A 16905-nucleotide genomic window follows, 5' to 3' on the forward strand; every position below is an offset into this window, starting at 1 on the left:
CACAAATTAACCTGCTGACCTCTTCACTCAATCCAGGAGAGGTGTTATAAGGAACAAGAGTGGTTTGTTGGTCTCCATCTAAAAAGCAGTAACATCTATAGGTATGATGGTAATGGTTATCTCTTACTGTAGTTAAGTTTTATATCACTGATGAAAAATTATATGTTATTGCTGGTCTCCTGGGGATGATTTAGAGAACTTGACTCCATTGTTTTTTACTTCCTTGTTCCCAGTATCCTATTTTCTGATGCACAGGATGGCTAGTTGAATATAAATGTAAGTTACTTCGGTAAATTAATTAGATTATTTCCCCTATTATCCTGCATCTTGCTGCAGTAACAACAGCCAAAGGGGTTTCTTACAAGTCAGAATTCTCTCACTTGACTTTGTGAATTTCACTTTTTCAGACAATCAATGTGGAATTGACATTTTCATTATTTTAGTTGAATTTCTGGAGGCTTTACTGAAAAAAAAATCTATTTGAGTGTCTTTATTTAGGTAATTTTCTGATTTAAAATTATATATTCTATGCCTTCTCTTTCTAAAGTCATCATTGTGGCCGTTTTCTATTCTGTATTACTTTTCTCCCATTTCTTATATATATTTTACTCTAGAAAAGCAAGTAGCAAGTTACACAACTACAATGTTCTTGGGGTTTGGATTTTTAAAAGAAATTACCATATTTTAAAAATGAAGCTATTTGTATCAGATTTGCTGTCCGTATTTTACATAGAGAGATTTGACTGCATTTTTAATCTACCTGCTCTCTTGTAACTGTTTGCAATAATGAGACATTCAAGCTGCTTGGGTTTTTTTATGTTTCCCGACTAAAGGCTGGGATGTTGGGAACCAAGCAATGTGGTTCCTAAGAGACATTTCCTGTGCATGCAGCAATAGCAGTAACTGGTGAAATGTCACAAATCCCCGGCTGCAGCTTGTGCTTTTAAAACTTTAAGAATCTTTCGTACAAGCACATCTTATTTCATGTATATTTTACACAAGCACGAATTATTCCATAACATATATTACACTTTTGAGGTTTTTCCTTTTAAATCCACAAGCACTTGTTTGCTGGGCAGTAGATGAGAAGCAAGGGGCGTTCAGCACCGCAGCGTTGATTTTGCCAAGTCCCATTTCTGTCACGAACTCTCCAGCCCCTGCTGCGTGCTGGGTTTGAAGCTCTGGGCACACAGAACTCCTCCTCACTTTATCTCAAGGAGCCTTCCTGCCTATTGTTTGTAATTATAAGACACTGCAGTCCCACAAATCCTTGTTGCTCTTTATGCCAGCAGCTCAAATGAGGTTTGTTCTAGAGAAACACACTGGGGCGCTGGACATCCTGACTTCATAGAACAGGCTACACCTTGACTCATGCTGGTCATCGAAGTTTAGTCAAATTAACGAAAAATTCAGTCCCAAAATCTAGTAACTAACACAAACTGCCCTGCTGTGTTTATTCCCAGATAAAATCAAAAATATCTCTCTCGTCCCTTCTGATGGGGATCATGGTACACACAGGACTGGGTAGGAGCTTTTATATTCTCTTTGGGAGATGGAGGGGATGAAAAGGGGGAAATCATGGCAATTAAATTTTTTCTTCTAGGGTGAAGGAGGGGCTAATTTTAAAAACTCTTGATCTGATAACTGAGCAAACTCTGTGGGAGTGCTGACATCTCTCTGTGGAGCATCTCCCGTGCTTAGCTGAGGTGCTCAGTCAATTGTTCACCAAACGAGGGGCAAACTGCTCCGTCCCACCTTTCCTGTACAGCCTGGGGGGATGCTCGCAGGGCGCTGCTGGGAGGGGAGCGGGGGACTCTCAGATGAGATTAGTTACAATTACAAACTCTCGATTTGAGCGCACTGACCTCCTGAGCCTTTGGAGAGAGGAACTGGGGTGACAGTCCAGGAGAAGGCACCTCAGTAGCTGCTTGTTGGTGTCCTTGGCCGTCACCAGCTCGGTTCTGCCATCCCAGCCTGCGCAGCATTTCCCATGTGCCTGAACGGCCCGACTCCTTCTTTGTGATTCCTGTCGAGTAGAAGAGAAAATAGCAAAATGAAACAGTTTTGCTTAGCCTTTAGAGGCTGAATTTGCTGTCGGTTCAGCATCTCTGTCACAGAGTTACAAATTATTCACAAGGAAAGCCCTTTCTTTTCCAAGTTAGGCTGAAGCTGGGATGGGGATGCAGACTGTGACTGTGGACAGGTAATGTGCTGGTCACTTTTTCCAGTGAGGGGTCTGCTGCAGGTTAGAAATTTATATCTCTTGGGAAATATCCAATTGAAGAGTGACATTGAAAGGACAGTACACTTTTCTGTGAAGTGTCAAGTTTTGTGTGTTTTTGCTGGGGGTGTTGAAAGAACTGGAATGAGATCAGACAAGGAATTGGTTTGTGCATTTGTAGAGTAATCTGATAGGTCGAGCTCCTCACTTTTCCTTGTGTGACTCTCCCACAGAACATAAGGAGAAGAGAAGCACTCGGAGAAGCAGCTAAAAAATGGGCAGATGGTCCCTGAAGCTGCTTTGATACTCAAACAGAATCCCCGTGATAGGAGAGGGATGGAATTGAATCTCCTGAATATGTTCAGCAACAGCTTAAGGAGCAAAATTTCTGCAGTACTTTGTGCCTGCAATAACCTTTCAAAGAGCTGGCACAGCTTTAGGGAACTGTATTAGTTCCCGGGTGATGACTCCCAGCTATAACTTATTTAGTGAGCTTAGCAGGCACTGGCTGCCTGGCTGTGGAGATCCTCATGCATGCTTGTACCAGTTTTTGGGAACAGTTTTGAAGTGTCACACTGGCACTGGTACACCTGGGGTCCATCTACAGCTGGGTATTTGAGCATTTCCTGCTTATTAACAATTCTCAGCGTTGCTTAAAATGAAAGACAAATTCTTGTCCCCAAGCTACCTGGCAAGCTTTTAGGACAGATTTGTTTTCATTTGAGTAATTTAAATTTGTTCACAGCAATGAATGTCAGTATCAGCACAGTTCTGCTGCAGATTTATTGAAGCCACAGATGAAACTGTGGCCTTGTGAGTAGCTGATTTTGTTTGTCACCACTCTGCAGTGGATATTGTTTGTCAGGCACTGCAATTGCACACAGGAACACACAACCCTAATGAGGATGGCAGCTCAGAGAGGCTGGGGATGTGCCTCATGGGATTCCTTTCTTTTGGAGTCCCTTTTTCCAGTGTCTTTCATCCTGCTTCACAAACAGGGATGTAGGTTTGCAAGTCAAAGGAGAATAATTTTGTACTTCAATGGTGCTGGCTTCTGTGAAATGTAACACAGCATGTGGTCGTGCTTTGCATTGAAGTGGTTAGGATTATTTAGAATTCTGTGTCTTTTTGTTTTTATCAGGCCTGAAACTAGTGGATGACCTAATGTGGTGTTTAATTTTGCACTGCTGTGGATAGGTTGCCAAACAGGAAGAAAAGTTTGAGTTTCTAACAGTTTTGCTGTCAAACACTACTTTAAAAGTTATTTCTAGTAAGGTATGTGATTCAGAACTTACTTGTATATTCTGTTGTAATTGGGTTTTAGCTGTTTTCACAATTGTGATTCTGATGATATATTTTAAGGAGGAAAACATCTGTGCTCTTTGAAGGAGCTTTTTATCTACCTTGCTATTATTTGCTTTTGATCTAATTCTATCTGTGTAACGATTGTGTAAAACTTACATTATTTCATAATGTTCAGTACCGAATTTTAGCTGGCATTTAGGCCTTACCACTGACTTCAGATAATACCCCTGCACGTTTAATGCATTTCCACATAACATTCTTGCTAAGGTGTTAATCCTGTGTTACAAAAGCCCTTTCTCAGTAGAACATCCTAAATGCTATAGTCAAACTACTGAACTCACAGCGGCAAGGTAGCAGGGCCTGGGATGTTCTTCAGAATCCTGATGAGTTTACCAGATCTGCTCAGACTGAATTACTTAAAAGGTGTAATTTGTAAAAGCACTGGTGCATGCAATTTTTTTCACGCTACCCCAGCAGTAGTCTCTAATCATACTGTTTAGCAAGTGCCACTGAACAGAAGTGTATAATTTTTTTTATAATAAGATCCATTCAATTTAATTTACTCTGATTTTTTTTTAAATAATCTCTAAGCAGATTAGTTGGAAAGAACTTGATATGTATTGTGTATTTCTCTGTGATAAAGACTTTCAGCAGCAAAAGCTATTTCTTCTGTCTTTTGGGTGAGAAAAAAATATCAAGAAAATAGGCTGAGCTGTGCTATATCCTCAGTCTTTTGAAATCTTGCACCTTGAATCATAAAAGGCAGGTCTTAACTGCCATAATGCTCTTTTAGAACGGGGGTAATTTGAACAGGCCTAAATTTTTCTGTCTCAGCCAGAAAAGACAATAGTTTGTGTTAATATCACAAAATTAATGAAATAAATTGCATCAGTTTGTAGTGCTTCTGCTGTGGTCTTTGATACGGAGTCAGAATCAGAGACTTAATTTCAAGGCAACTTTTAGCTTTTTCTGTACTGCCATCTTGCTTTAGCACAGCTCTGCTCTGTTGCTGTGCAGAGCAGCAGCCCGCACACCTGGAGTTCAGCCATGCAAATAAAGTTATGGACACAGGAGCTATTGATCTGAGAGGTGAAGAGAGAACCAATGGCTTCCTCACATGGCTGCTGGGCAGAGCCTGGCTCCATCTCCTCAGGGGGTTGCTGCTGGGTCCCTCCAAAGCTGTTTCTTCTCCAGGTTCCACAAGAGCCATTCCCTCAGCCACACCCTGCCTCCCAGGGCAGGTGTTCCAGGCATGCCCATCTTGGTGTCCCTCTGCTGAATTTGCCCCCATTCCTTAGCTGCTTCATAGACTGTATAATTTATCATTCCCTCTGAAATGGTTCAATATTTTCAACATCCCACAGAGGTATGCACATCACTATAATTTCCTTTGGAGGCTTCACCTTGGTCTGTGGGTTTCAACAACCCAGTATCTTCACCATAAGTGTTCTGCTAAACTGGCTTTTGAAAAAAACACTATTTATTGAGTCTTCTGTAACACAGAGGAGTTGCTTGGTTGCACTGTTGGTCTTCTGTGACATCGTTTTGGCTGAAATTTGGATGAACTGAAACATGGAAAGGGTGTTTTTGTAGCACTAAAGCCATGGAGACAGTTTTGGGAACTGCAGGCTAAAGTCCTCGAGTTCAGACTAGTACTGTTTAATCTGCAGTGTCCAAACAATTCCTCGGAGAACTCTTGTGGTGGTAAAGATGCTGCTTCTCATTTCTAAACTGGTTTGGTTTGTTTTTCCCTGCAGACCATAAATTCCAGCCTAATGAAAGGCTGCAGAAAGTTACTTTCTAGCAAAGGGGACATCCTTAAAGTTGGATATCCATTTAGGGAGAGTGGAAGGAAAAGTGACTGTGCACATCCATCAAGTTCCCAGGCAGGTGTGAAGTGGCACCATACCATTAAAGTCTTGTTCTCAGCTAAATGAAAAACCTCCCTGCTGTGGGATTTCTCCTAAAACAAGATCTGAGGCCGGCTTGGTTCCACTGCATTGTGTGATGGTGGCTCCAGTCCTCATCCAAGCAAGGGGCCTGGCTCCAAGGAAAGCTACCACCGCACCACTCTGCTCTCAGCCTCTGCTGCATGGGGTGTGGTTGGGACAGGTGTTGCCTGGGAGTGAGCTGTCCTCAGCTCTGTCCCCCTGATCTGGGATTTGCTGGAAAACCTCTGCAGGGAGCTGTGCTCTCCTCTGAACAGCTCTGTGGGTGCTGCTCCTTTGAAAGTCTAGAACATGACATCTCTGGGCTGGGGTATGTGTGAGCTGAAGTCAGGGAATGTGCAAAGTCTGGGGAGGGGAAACAAGACCATAGGTTGTATTTTACTGCCAAGCATTACATTGCATACTTTTCATGTCTGCCTTTTATGTGACAGCACACTTCCAGGCAAAGGAGGCAGCAGGAATATTGCAGCAGTTGGAGCTGCCCTTTAGCTGTGCAGGCACAGGAATGCACAACTTAATCCTAATGCTTTTATAGTCAATCTTTCACTCGAAGGTAAGTACCCCCATTACTGCTTGCTGCTTAGAACAAAGCTTTGGACATTAAAGAGCTATTTGAATTTCTGAGACTTATTGCAGAAGAAAGGGCACAGCTGGAAGTAAGAAAAAGGCAGAGCAGTTTTAGTGGGAAAATGCCAGGGTTGTGAAGGGGATTTTTTGGATGAGGCCAAGGGGAAAAGCTATGCTTGTGTCAAATAAACGTAGCAGTGGATGGCAGCACCTCTGGACAGTTCAAGGAGTTAGAGACAGTGCCAGTGGCTTGTTTATTCCTGTTCTGGTTGTTTGACTCCATGGTGGTTGTTCTGCAACTTGCTTTGGCCTGTTTAGTTTTGTGTTATTTTTTATGTCCTTGCAATGAATGTTTTGAATCAATCTGTCTTTTACCACCAAGCCTGACACTAAATGCTGAAATTGTTAAAGATGACCTTGCTTGCTATCAGCTGTGCTCTGTGTGTTCAATGCATAAGTGATATGGCTTAAAAGCCATCAGCACACTACATTATATGAAAAATAATTATCTGCAGTGCTGTTGCTCATAGGTAAATTTTTCTGCCAGTTTTGCAGTGAATGCCTCAAAGGTGGATGTGCTTATGCTTGTTGTGCCAGCTGTGGGTGAAATGCAGATCTCTGGACACCTTGGGCTGTGTTCTCTTGAGCAGTGCATTTGGAGCTGCATTCTTGCCAGTGTGTTCAGGCAGTGCCTCTGGAGCTTGAGACCTGCTCCCAAGCTGCTCTTGGAGCATCCAACTGGACATGTCAGTGGTCTTGCTAAGAGCTGAAGGGGTTCATCTCTTTGAAGGTCAGAGATACACATTTCAGTGGCAAAAGCTTACCCACTGTGCTCAGTTTAAGGACAACTGTACCACACTGAATGTGTTGGTGTCTGCTGTGTGATGTGTTCCCGTCCGGGCACTTGGGCAGAGGTTGCAGGAGAGAGCTCTTCCTGTTCTTCCTGAATCTTGCTTTGTTCTCACCATATCTGCCTGTGGTGTTTTTTAATAGCTGGTGAAAGAAATTATGGTTGTGGGTTTCCATTAGCACTAAGATTAGAGTAAGGATTTCATGATGGCTCTTGGGTAGGAACCTCAGAAAGCACTTAGAAGTTGTATTTCCAAAAATTTGTAACATGTGCATTTGGAAATAGGCTTTCATGTGCTGTTGGGAAGGCAGAAAAAGTGGCTGGCTTTTCTTAAGTTGCATGGCATCATCCTTTGAAAGTTTTAAGGAATAAGAAGTTAATAAGAACATTGTAAGGATAAGTCAATCATAGAAAGTTTGGGACTGTAAAAACCAGAAATTGTGACCAAATTGAGGGCACTCTTTGCCCAAATGTCCTGATTTGGGAGTGTCTGTCCTGGCTGGAATCAGTAGGTACAGAAATCTGACATTTTCATGTGTTTGTAGCTTCTTTGATATCAACTGAAGAAGTGTTGGCGACCTTAAACTGCCACTTAATTGTTTCTCTGAGGTTTGTACAAAATAATCAAAGAACAGATATTGTTTCCTGTTCCTGAGAGCTTTTGTTTGTTTAAGTAATACATTAGACACATTACAAGATTTGACAATTTCATTTAATTGAACTATTTACTCTTTGCTTCAGTAAGAGGATGTTTCTGAAAACAGGACCTAGTACAGCACTAGTACAGAGTACTTGTGCCAAAATAGAGTTTCTCTGTTATATACTTAAAATTGAAAATGTTATTCTTAACTGCCTTTATAATTTACATGGAACTTTTATTCTTTAATGAGAACACATCTTATAAAATCATTAATGTTCAAAAAGAGTTTTGGTGGAGTTCCCAACTTTCTATTATGTTCTTATTAACATTTTATTCCTTAAAATTCTTTAACTATAACATGTGATTTTTGCTATAAAATGTGATCATGATGCACTCTAGTCTATAGAAAAGCAGAAGCCTCACAGTTGGTAGCAGTACTGCTCTTGCTTATGATTGTCCTGGTACAATTCTGCAAAAAGTGAATTACATCAAACAAGCCAAGGCTCTCGTGCAGAGAGGCACAGAATATGTGGCATCTTTTGTATAATCCATTCCATGATAGATTCTCCCAACAAAACAGAAACATCAGTCTTCGATTTCCACATGCTGTGTCTTCTCTGCCCAAAAGATGTTTTGGGTTTTTTTTTCAGGAATGGATTTACTCCTAGTCCTTTATTGTTCTGTAAACAGTTTACCTAACTTTTAAGAAGCAAATTGAGTGCTGTTGTAACAAATGCCTCTCTGTTCACGTCCCCAGAATTAGCCTGGGTTTCACCCAGATAAACATGTCTTGTGCGTAATTTTTCTGAAGAGCCCAAAGATGCAAAAAACTCTGTAACTGTTAAACAACTCAGTGAAAAATGATAATGCTCACATTACAGAGATGGAACAAAAATCACTTTGTGCTAGTCAAGAATATCCAGAGGCTTTTCTGTGCACTGAGTTCTGTAGCTCATATTACAGATGGCTTCCCACCCTGCGATCGTTAAGTGCTCCAAAAAGGGTATTCTTGGGTTTTAGGTGTCCAGGTAATGAGCAGAGTTTGAGCAGACCTGTAAAGCAAACTGAAGGATAAGAATACCCAAACCCTGGCCAGCTGCCGAGATTGGCTTTAGCTCATGTGGTGCTGCAGAACCCGCAGAGTGTGGAAGGAAGGAGGCTGTATTTAAACTAGCAAGGGAGAAGTTGGGCTCCTCGACTGCTGGCAGCTCCCTGCACAAAGGTGTGAACAAGGCCCTGTGAAGACAGCAGGAAGGTGGTTGTCATCAGATTCATGTGGAGTAGGGAAGTGGGCAGGGCATTCTGCAGGGGGGTTTGAGCTGTAAAAGGACATACTAAGGAGTTTTAATGAGAAAGGCCTGATGCAAAATCACTAGAACACCAATGAGACACAACTTGCATAAACTGATAAATCTTCTCCATATGCAAATCTAAGGGATGCAGCTTTTAAGTATTTCCAATGAACTTGGGAGACTATTTGAAGCACAATAACAGTTATTTAGCTATGCGAAGTAAATCTACAAAGTTTTTCATAAGAACTTGATAGACACTTGTAGGGTGCTGCCTGGGCCTTAGCAATGTTACCAACAATCTAATTCTTGCTTTCACAATTTCAGATTCTATTTCAAAGTCAGGAGAGAATTATATCTACTATTTATGTTGTTAGCACGTGTGCATTATTGACTCTGCAACATTTTAGACTTTTGTTCAAACGTGATTTTTGATTTTTTTTTAATTCCCTCAGTATCAAGCTAGCTTTTGCTTAATGCTTTAATGGAGGCACTGGATTTAATGCTGCAGAACAGATACAGACAACAACAGCAAGAGAGGAACTATAAAGATAATGAACAAATTTTCATTACACTTGGTATTTTACTCCTTAGCAGTCTGGTGCTCTGCAGGAACAAATGGTCAAATTGGCAGCAGCACGGTGGGCCCACAGCAGACTTCAGACAGCAAACTATTCACAAGAGTCATTACTGAATGCTGATGGCCTTTCCCATAGAAAAAGAAAGCTTGCAATGGTTTCTGCACCTGCAAGTTTCCTAGCAACACCACTGAGGAAACTGTGTGCCAAGGATTTTCTTTTCAGAGTTCTTTTTGTTGAATATAGCAGCAGTTGTAAAACAAAGGTCAAGAGCAACTTAAGCTCTTCAAAGCAATGTTGTGTATTACATTTACTCAGAGAAGTGTTTGTGTTGTAGTTCTTTGCCTAGAGGATAAATATTGGGTTACAGTGTCATCCAACAGACAACAGTGGTTTAGTTAAACGTGAACGTAGCTTAATCTAAAATGTCACTTTTTACTTATGGGAAAATTCCTGTCAGTGTTTAACAGTGGATTGTCCTTGTGAAGGAACCAGGAGTCCCTGCTGCTTTCTGCCTGCCTGGCAGCTGGGCACAGCCAGGGGCTTTCTGAGCAGCACAGAACATCACCAGGTTGTGGGAACAGACCACTGGTCTGACTAAGAAAAAGAAGGAAGGGGGGTTTTTGGTTTTTTGTTTTGTCTGAGAAGGTGTGTGCCGTCACTGCCTCACTGACTGACCTCAGGTGAGTCCCTGCTTCATGCTTTGTCATCACCAACTTCAGGGAAAAGACTATTTCAGCTACAGCTCTCACAGGTCCCGTGTCAGAAGTACTTGCTGGGCTTGTCCTCACTGGCTTTGCCACCTTGGGAAGGGAAGAAGTCAAAGTTTATCTGTGTTTTATGGATGGGGGAGTTGAGGTGAAGGACTGTGACCCTTTTTAGCCCTCTGGGCTGGGGTCAAGAGTTACTGGGGAAGATGGGCCACATTCTTGGCCCCTCCAAACTTCTGCTTCTGTCATGCAGAATAAAACCAATGTTTTTGTCTCTTACCAGGACAGATAGTGAGGTAGCCTAAAAAATGCATGCAGTTGTAATAAGAATTTTTGCTTTCTCCCCAGTGTACTAAATAATCTCTAGCCCTAGAACCCTGTCTAAAAGTGTCATTTTACCATTTCTGCTCAATTTTATGTGTTTGATAAGGGACAAAGCCTATTGCTTGCATTTTACTCCCTTGTGTTCTGACTTGGTGAAGACATTTTGTACTTAGATTGTTGCACGCTGATCCCATTAGCTACTTGGAGAAATACAGGTTCTGCATGGTTTAACGTGTTAGCAGGCTTCTAAAAAATCAGGAGTCATCAGAAATAATTCTCTCTTTCAGCTCCATGTTTATTAGTCTAAATTATGGCTTTGGCTGTAATTTTATACCAAACAAACCAATGTGCTTAAGGCAATCTTCTGTTTCCTTCATTACCAAGGCTTTTGACAAGTGCTAGCACCACCTCCCTCCTCTCAGAAATATTTCTGAGTAATTTGCCAAAGAAAATTAGCTGAGGATAAGGGAAATTTTCAGTGGAAATCTTTCAAAGCTAATAGTAAAAACGAAACACTATTCCATTCAAATAATTTTCTTTTCTTTTAGGTGATGTGACCCCTGCTGTCATGAATCCTCTCTTGCAGCCATGCTCTGTTCCTTTGGCAGAAGGAATATACTGGACCATATCAGCCATGAATGCAGATCATGTGATGGTCACTCAGGAAACTTTATTGGAGCAGTTAGTGAAAAATTATCCAGGTAACTTGTTCATTTCTCCCTTCTTTAAAAAGTGGCTGTATCATCAAGCTTGAGTTTCTGATTTTGGACAAGGGCTCAGGGAATGTTTACAGGCAAAGCTGGAAAGGTTAAGGAGTACAGTACACAGGCATGAATGTGCATACTTCTCATCTATCTGTGAGTATTGCTACATTGACTTGAATGCAATCTTTCCACAGATTTTAATAAATCTTTGAGAGTAAGAGGGAACTGACTGTAGTTGAGAGCATGCCATTTCTAGAGGTGGGAAAGCACAGAAGTAGTATTTAGGTGCTAGATATGGAATAGCATAAAACAGACTGTTAGATCACAGGGACTTGTTAAGTCCTCCTTTAAGAGACAGGAACACAACTGACTTTGACTGCAAAGGGATTGGGTAGGAATCTACATCTGGTGTTTGCTATCAAAAACTATAACCAGCCTCAAATTCAGATTTGTTGGTTTTATTCTAGCCCTTTATTTCCTGAAAGGAAATTACTTATACTAAGTGATCTTTAGATCTTCACTTCTAGCCCAATTGGTTGGAGCATGGTACAAATAATGCCAAGGTTGTGATTTTGATTCCCATATGGACCACTCACTTAAGAGTTGGACTTGATGATCCTTGTGGTCCCTTCCAACTCAGAATATTCTGTGATTCTAATGGGGTGGCAGCCACTTACTTTAAGTGTTTTCTCTAAGTCTGAAAAATATCCCATTTCCCTTAGATCTGCAATATCAAAGTGTTACTGTGTTTGAGACTTTGAAAAAGCTCCTTCTGGCCCTCTCAGTAGGCTGCTTTGTTTGATACTGAGCTGCTTCTTTTGAGTCCTCTTAATCTTACAGCTCTGCCAATGCTATAGGCTGACCTGGTAGGCATTTTAACCAGGGGGAAAAATATTAATGCAACCCCACCAACTGGCACAGAACCGTGCCAGGAATGTGTTGCGGTCAATAAGTGCACTGTGATAACCACAAGACAGAATTTGTAGATCAGCCATGAGTAGCATACTCGAACTTTGTAGGGTCTTGAATGTATTTCTTGCTGTGTTTTTACCTTGCTGGAAGGTCTTAATTTTGTGGGCAGGAGGTCAGCTGTGACTAGACTAAGGACTCTGAGACCATGACACCTGATTGAAAACTGTAGCTGAGACCAGTCTCAGTGAGGCAATAAATTTACATCTGACCAAACTACACCATAAACTTCAGGGAGTAATGAAAGCCCCTCTTAAGTAACATGCCAGGAGGGAAATGCTTTGAACAAGACACTGTTTGGTTTGTACCTGGCAGCAAGTTTCTCTCCTGAATGTCATATCCTGACAGACATAAAGACGATATCCTTGCTCCCTCACAGTGGTGCTGCAGTGGCAACACAGCTGGCCTTTACCTAAATGCTCTGGGTATTTCATTTTCGTTGATTTCAGGGCTGTTGTATGAGAGAGATCTTTTGGCCAGAACCCATTTAATTTAAAAACTTATTTCTGATTTGAAATATCTGTCTCTTTGTTCTAGGCATTGCGGTGCCCTCCCACAAAGTATTACATAATATCCTTGGCACTCTAATTATGGAAAGAAAAATTTATCATACAGGAGAAGGCTATTTCACTGTCACTCCCAACACTTACTTTATCACAAATGATGCCATGGAAGACAACAGAAGGATCCTGCTGGAGGACAGTTGTTGCTGTTCATCACCTTCCATCACTTACCTGGTAAACATTAAGCCCTGTGCAGACCTAGTGAAAGAAAACATTCCTACAGTACCCCGTTACAGATCCTGCCATTGTTTTCCTGACCAAAATACTCTCTGTGAACAAAGGCATCAGCAGGTGATGAGCCATGAATCTAATGGAGAGGGAAAGAGAGGCTGCAGTGACTTGAAGCCTTCAATTCGAACTCAAGGCATCTCTGCATCTGCTGAGAACCATTCCTGGAACACCACCAAATCCCTGACGTCTGTGAAAGCAAAACTGAAAAGCAAAATGTTTGGCCTTGGCCTTTTCTGGAGAAGTGGTTCTAAAAAAGAAAAGCACAAGAAGGAGTACTCCACTTTTTCAGGCCAGTTTCCTCCCCAGGAGTGGCCAGTCAGGGATGAAGATGACTTAGACAATATTCCACGTGATATTGAACATGAAATCATCAAGCGTATTAACCCTACTCTTACAGTTGATAATCTGATTAAACACACAATATTAATGCAGAAGTTTGAGGAGCAGAAAAAATGTATCAGTAAAGAGAAAAAATACATCAGTAATGGTACCTCGGCTGAAGTGCCAACCGTCAGCCAAAACCATCTTTCAAAGTATTGTATTCAAAAGGCACCAAGTAAAACAGCAAAACACACCAGGAAAACCAAATCAAAGATGGAAAAGCAGATTAACAGGAGCAGCAGGAAATCTCACATACAGAAACTAACATCCCAAAATATGAAACTGGAAGAAAGTTTTTCACTGCCCATCAAAAACCAAGACCTATCCGATGTAGCAGCGGAATCCCACGTGATGTATAAGAAGCAGATTAAGAATCCTTTTCAGGGTCTGCCATGGAGACCTCACAGATTTCATGCAAGAGGACACCAAGGTGGCGTTAACAGTCAGCTGAAGTGCCAGACTCAAAAAGGACGAAGGACTTTCCAAAGGCCAAAGTCTTCAGACTCCTCAGGACCTTTTGGCTGTGAAACTGAAAGGCTGGATGCAGAAAGTGAGGCTGACAAAGCTCAGCAAAACAACCTACTCCATTCCAATAGGTCTGACCTTCAATTAAAGAAAGACAGTTTCAGTGAAAATGGTAGTTATCCACAAGGCAGTAATCTGCAAATAGATAACAGAAGTAGATACTTCCTGGAGAGTAATATTTCTGAAGAAAATGTCTATAAAAGAACAGTAGAAAAAAAATCCCCTTGCTCCTACATTAAAGATAATGGTGTGTTCAAAGAAGATGCAAAATGTCCGTTCTACCAGAAAGATGAGCATTGCAGATGCAAAGCAGACACTGTATGTGAGCTGTTAGATCGAACAGACAGTGAATTTCAAAATGTCCATCTGTCAAATTACACAGCCAGTGTTAATCTGGTCCCAAAAAATGGTGTGCAGTACAGACCAAAGACTGACAAAAAGAGTGAACTTAACTATGACTGTGCCAGCCATCCTGGATCAGTGGAGCTGGAAAAGGAAAGGTTTACTGAAAACTCCCATCTTCTGTACCAAAAGGGACGTGATGGTGACACCTGTAACTTGTCACATCTGGATGAGAATTCTGAACACCTGCACCCTGGGCATGCCTTTTCAGACACACAAGACTGGAGTACAGCTGTGTCCCTAAAAGCCTCCAAGGTTAGTACCTGCCCTGCCCAGAACAACACCACCGTAAATAAATGGGATATAAGATACAAGGGAAGTGCCAGCCTTGCAGAATCAACAGATGGCTCAAAGGAGCATCCAAAACCACACTGCACAGAGGAAAGTTGGCTGTGCAGTCAGGTTCTTCTGAAAGGCCACACAAAGCATCAAGGAACTGGCCTCACTGAATGTGGGAAGGGCTCAGCTGTGAGGGATTTCTGCCACGCTGACTCCGATGCTGGCACTTTGCAGAACCTCACCCCTGAGGTGGGTGAAGGAGCAACATGCTGTGCTTTGGGCTCACAGATCAAAGAAGTGAGAAACCCTCCAGGAAAAAAGGAGCAGCTTGAAAAGGATACATGTCCTGTGATCCCACAACAGAAACACTCAGAAGGGACAGAAAACCACAGCATTACAGGAGACAGTGGAATTGACTCCCCAAGGTAAGAAAACACGTGACACTAAATTAGCTGAAATGTTGCAGTAAATCACAAACCCCTTCCCCAACAACAACATTCTCTTTTTTTTAGACTTCAGTGTTCCGATCCAGAAACACCCAAACTGTAGACTTCTGCTAAGTCCTTTTAACATGAACATTCTCCCTAAATTGCTGCTGTTTGTATTTTTCATTTGTTTTCATGAGTCAAAAAACCAGCAGAAGTTCTGTCCTGCAGGTTGAGGTGACCAAAGACAGAAATGATAAGAAACATGGTGTTTGATAAATTCAGTGTTAAACGCTGTGTCTGATAAGCTCCTGTTTGCAGGCAGGTTCAGCTCACTCAGATCTCCCCATATGATGTTGGATATTGTCGTAGTTGTACTTAAAGAATAGAGATCCAATAGAAATTTCAAGTAGAAAATAACATTTGATTTGCTCATAACAGACAGAATGTGTATATCACCTGAGCTTTCACCGTGTACATTTTGCCTGTAATTACACCTGAAAAATCCCTTAATGGAAAATAAATTGGTCTGAAACAAATTTTTACACAGCTGTACACGGAGACCTCAAAGCCTAACTAAATTGGCAAGAATCTATGTTAAAAATCACATCCTTTTTTTTTTTTTTTACAGCAACACATATTCTTAGTATCTTAAATGAGTGGTATTTAACTGTAATTAAACCATTGGAGTCCTCATTAGAGTTGTCCTGTCACCTTGAGAAGCCAGTATATGAAGGAATAAACCACAAACTACTGTTCCTAAGGGAATTGTGCTAATTGTTAATCTTTCCCTTAAGCAGCTCTTGGCTCTGCACCCTTCCAAGCACACTTCCTGTGTATTACTTGGATATGAAGACTTGAAATCTTTAGCAAAATACATTTCAAAGGGTCATTTTGACTGTTTGTACATATGCCCATCTGGGGCACTAAAAGCTAAGCCAACTCAGTTAATTTTTAGAATGTGAAGTCTGACTTCTAATTATATTATTTTAGGTGGACTGAAAAGAAGATGAAGCTTCCTGCCAAATTCTGAAAGTATAAGTAACAATGTGAAAAGGAGGATAAGTGAAAGAACAATTGCAGCAATATTCCTTCATCTAACTCTGGTATTGAATATTTGATTATATTTGAATGAGATTGGTAAACTTTCCCCTTGTAACCATAAGGTAACGTTACCATCCTGTAAGTGCAGCCAGTCACATCAGTGAGGCAGTCTCTAAACCAAAGATGTTAGTTAAAACTTTTGACAGTAGTGTTTGGAGAGGTCGTATTTTGTTTGCCCTCATCTTTATTTTTGTGTGTCCTTGTGATAATAAAAGTGAGAACTGGCATTCCTCATTCAGACCACCACACTGACCTGGAGGGGGTTTGTGTTTCTCCAATGGGAACTGCAGTTGGACAGGGCTGTTTCACACTCTGACTCTGGAAAGTGTTTCCTACTTGTGCCACAGGAATCAGCACATGCTTGACTTTCCCTGCTAGAAAACAAAACAAATGAACTAGACCTGCACCTGGTTACTACAAAAGTTCCTTCAATCCCAAGGTTCCCTGACCGTGTCCTGCAGCACTCCCAGCTATCCTCAGTCTACCTGGTGTGCATCTGTCGAGCAGGGTTCAGTCTTTGCACATGAAAAGGTGCTGGTGGCAGGAAGCAGCAGCTCAGGCCAGTGCCGCTGCTGTGGGACAGGCCCTGCGCTGGTCCTGACCTTCCCATCCCATCCCATCCCGTAAGGAATCCACATCCCGCCAGCAGGCAGCATTGCCACACATTTTAATTCCTAAGGCAAATGTTGACTTCTTCCTCTTGATTTATCCCTGTAGCTACAAGCACATTGTGCTGGGCCCATGCTGCGTATCACCACAGGCTTGTGGATTTTTTAAATCTTAGAGTCATTTGGTCACACTGCCCTTTCCTACTTCAGACTTTTCACTGCTACTAAGCGCTTCTCTGCGGTAGTTATGGAGGCTAAAGTCGTTCAGCTTGCAAAGCCAC

General features: G+C 41.6%; 1 protein-coding gene across 1 annotated transcript; it reads left to right on the forward strand.

Annotated features, from left to right (window-relative positions):
• The first annotated feature begins 9856 nt into the window (after window positions 1-9856).
• STOX1 (storkhead box 1) lies at window positions 9857-16256 on the forward strand. Its single transcript, XM_030275608.4, has 4 exons — window positions 9857-10082; window positions 10982-11134; window positions 12644-14912; window positions 15906-16256. The coding sequence occupies exons 2-4, from the start codon at window positions 11002-11004 to the stop codon at window positions 15943-15945; spliced, it is 2442 nt and encodes an 813-aa protein (XP_030131468.4). The 5' UTR covers window positions 9857-10082; window positions 10982-11001; the 3' UTR covers window positions 15946-16256.
• Window positions 16257-16905: the final 649 nt, after the last annotated feature.

The sequence above is a fragment of the Taeniopygia guttata genome, chromosome 6 (assembly GCF_048771995.1).
Source record: "Taeniopygia guttata chromosome 6, bTaeGut7.mat, whole genome shotgun sequence".
NCBI classification, from domain to species: Eukaryota; Metazoa; Chordata; class Aves; order Passeriformes; family Estrildidae; genus Taeniopygia; species Taeniopygia guttata.

Coding starts and splice junctions, on each gene's coding strand:
- STOX1 (XM_030275608.4), top strand. CDS start 11,002: ATGAATCCTCTCTTGCAGCCATGCTCTGTTCCTTTGGCAGAAGGAATA. Junction 11,135..12,643: donor GTTAGTGAAAAATTATCCAG/GTAACTTGTTCA, acceptor TCTTTGTTCTAG/GCATTGCGGTGCCCTCCCAC. Junction 14,913..15,905: donor AGTGGAATTGACTCCCCAAG/GTAAGAAAACAC, acceptor ATATTATTTTAG/GTGGACTGAAAAGAAGATGA.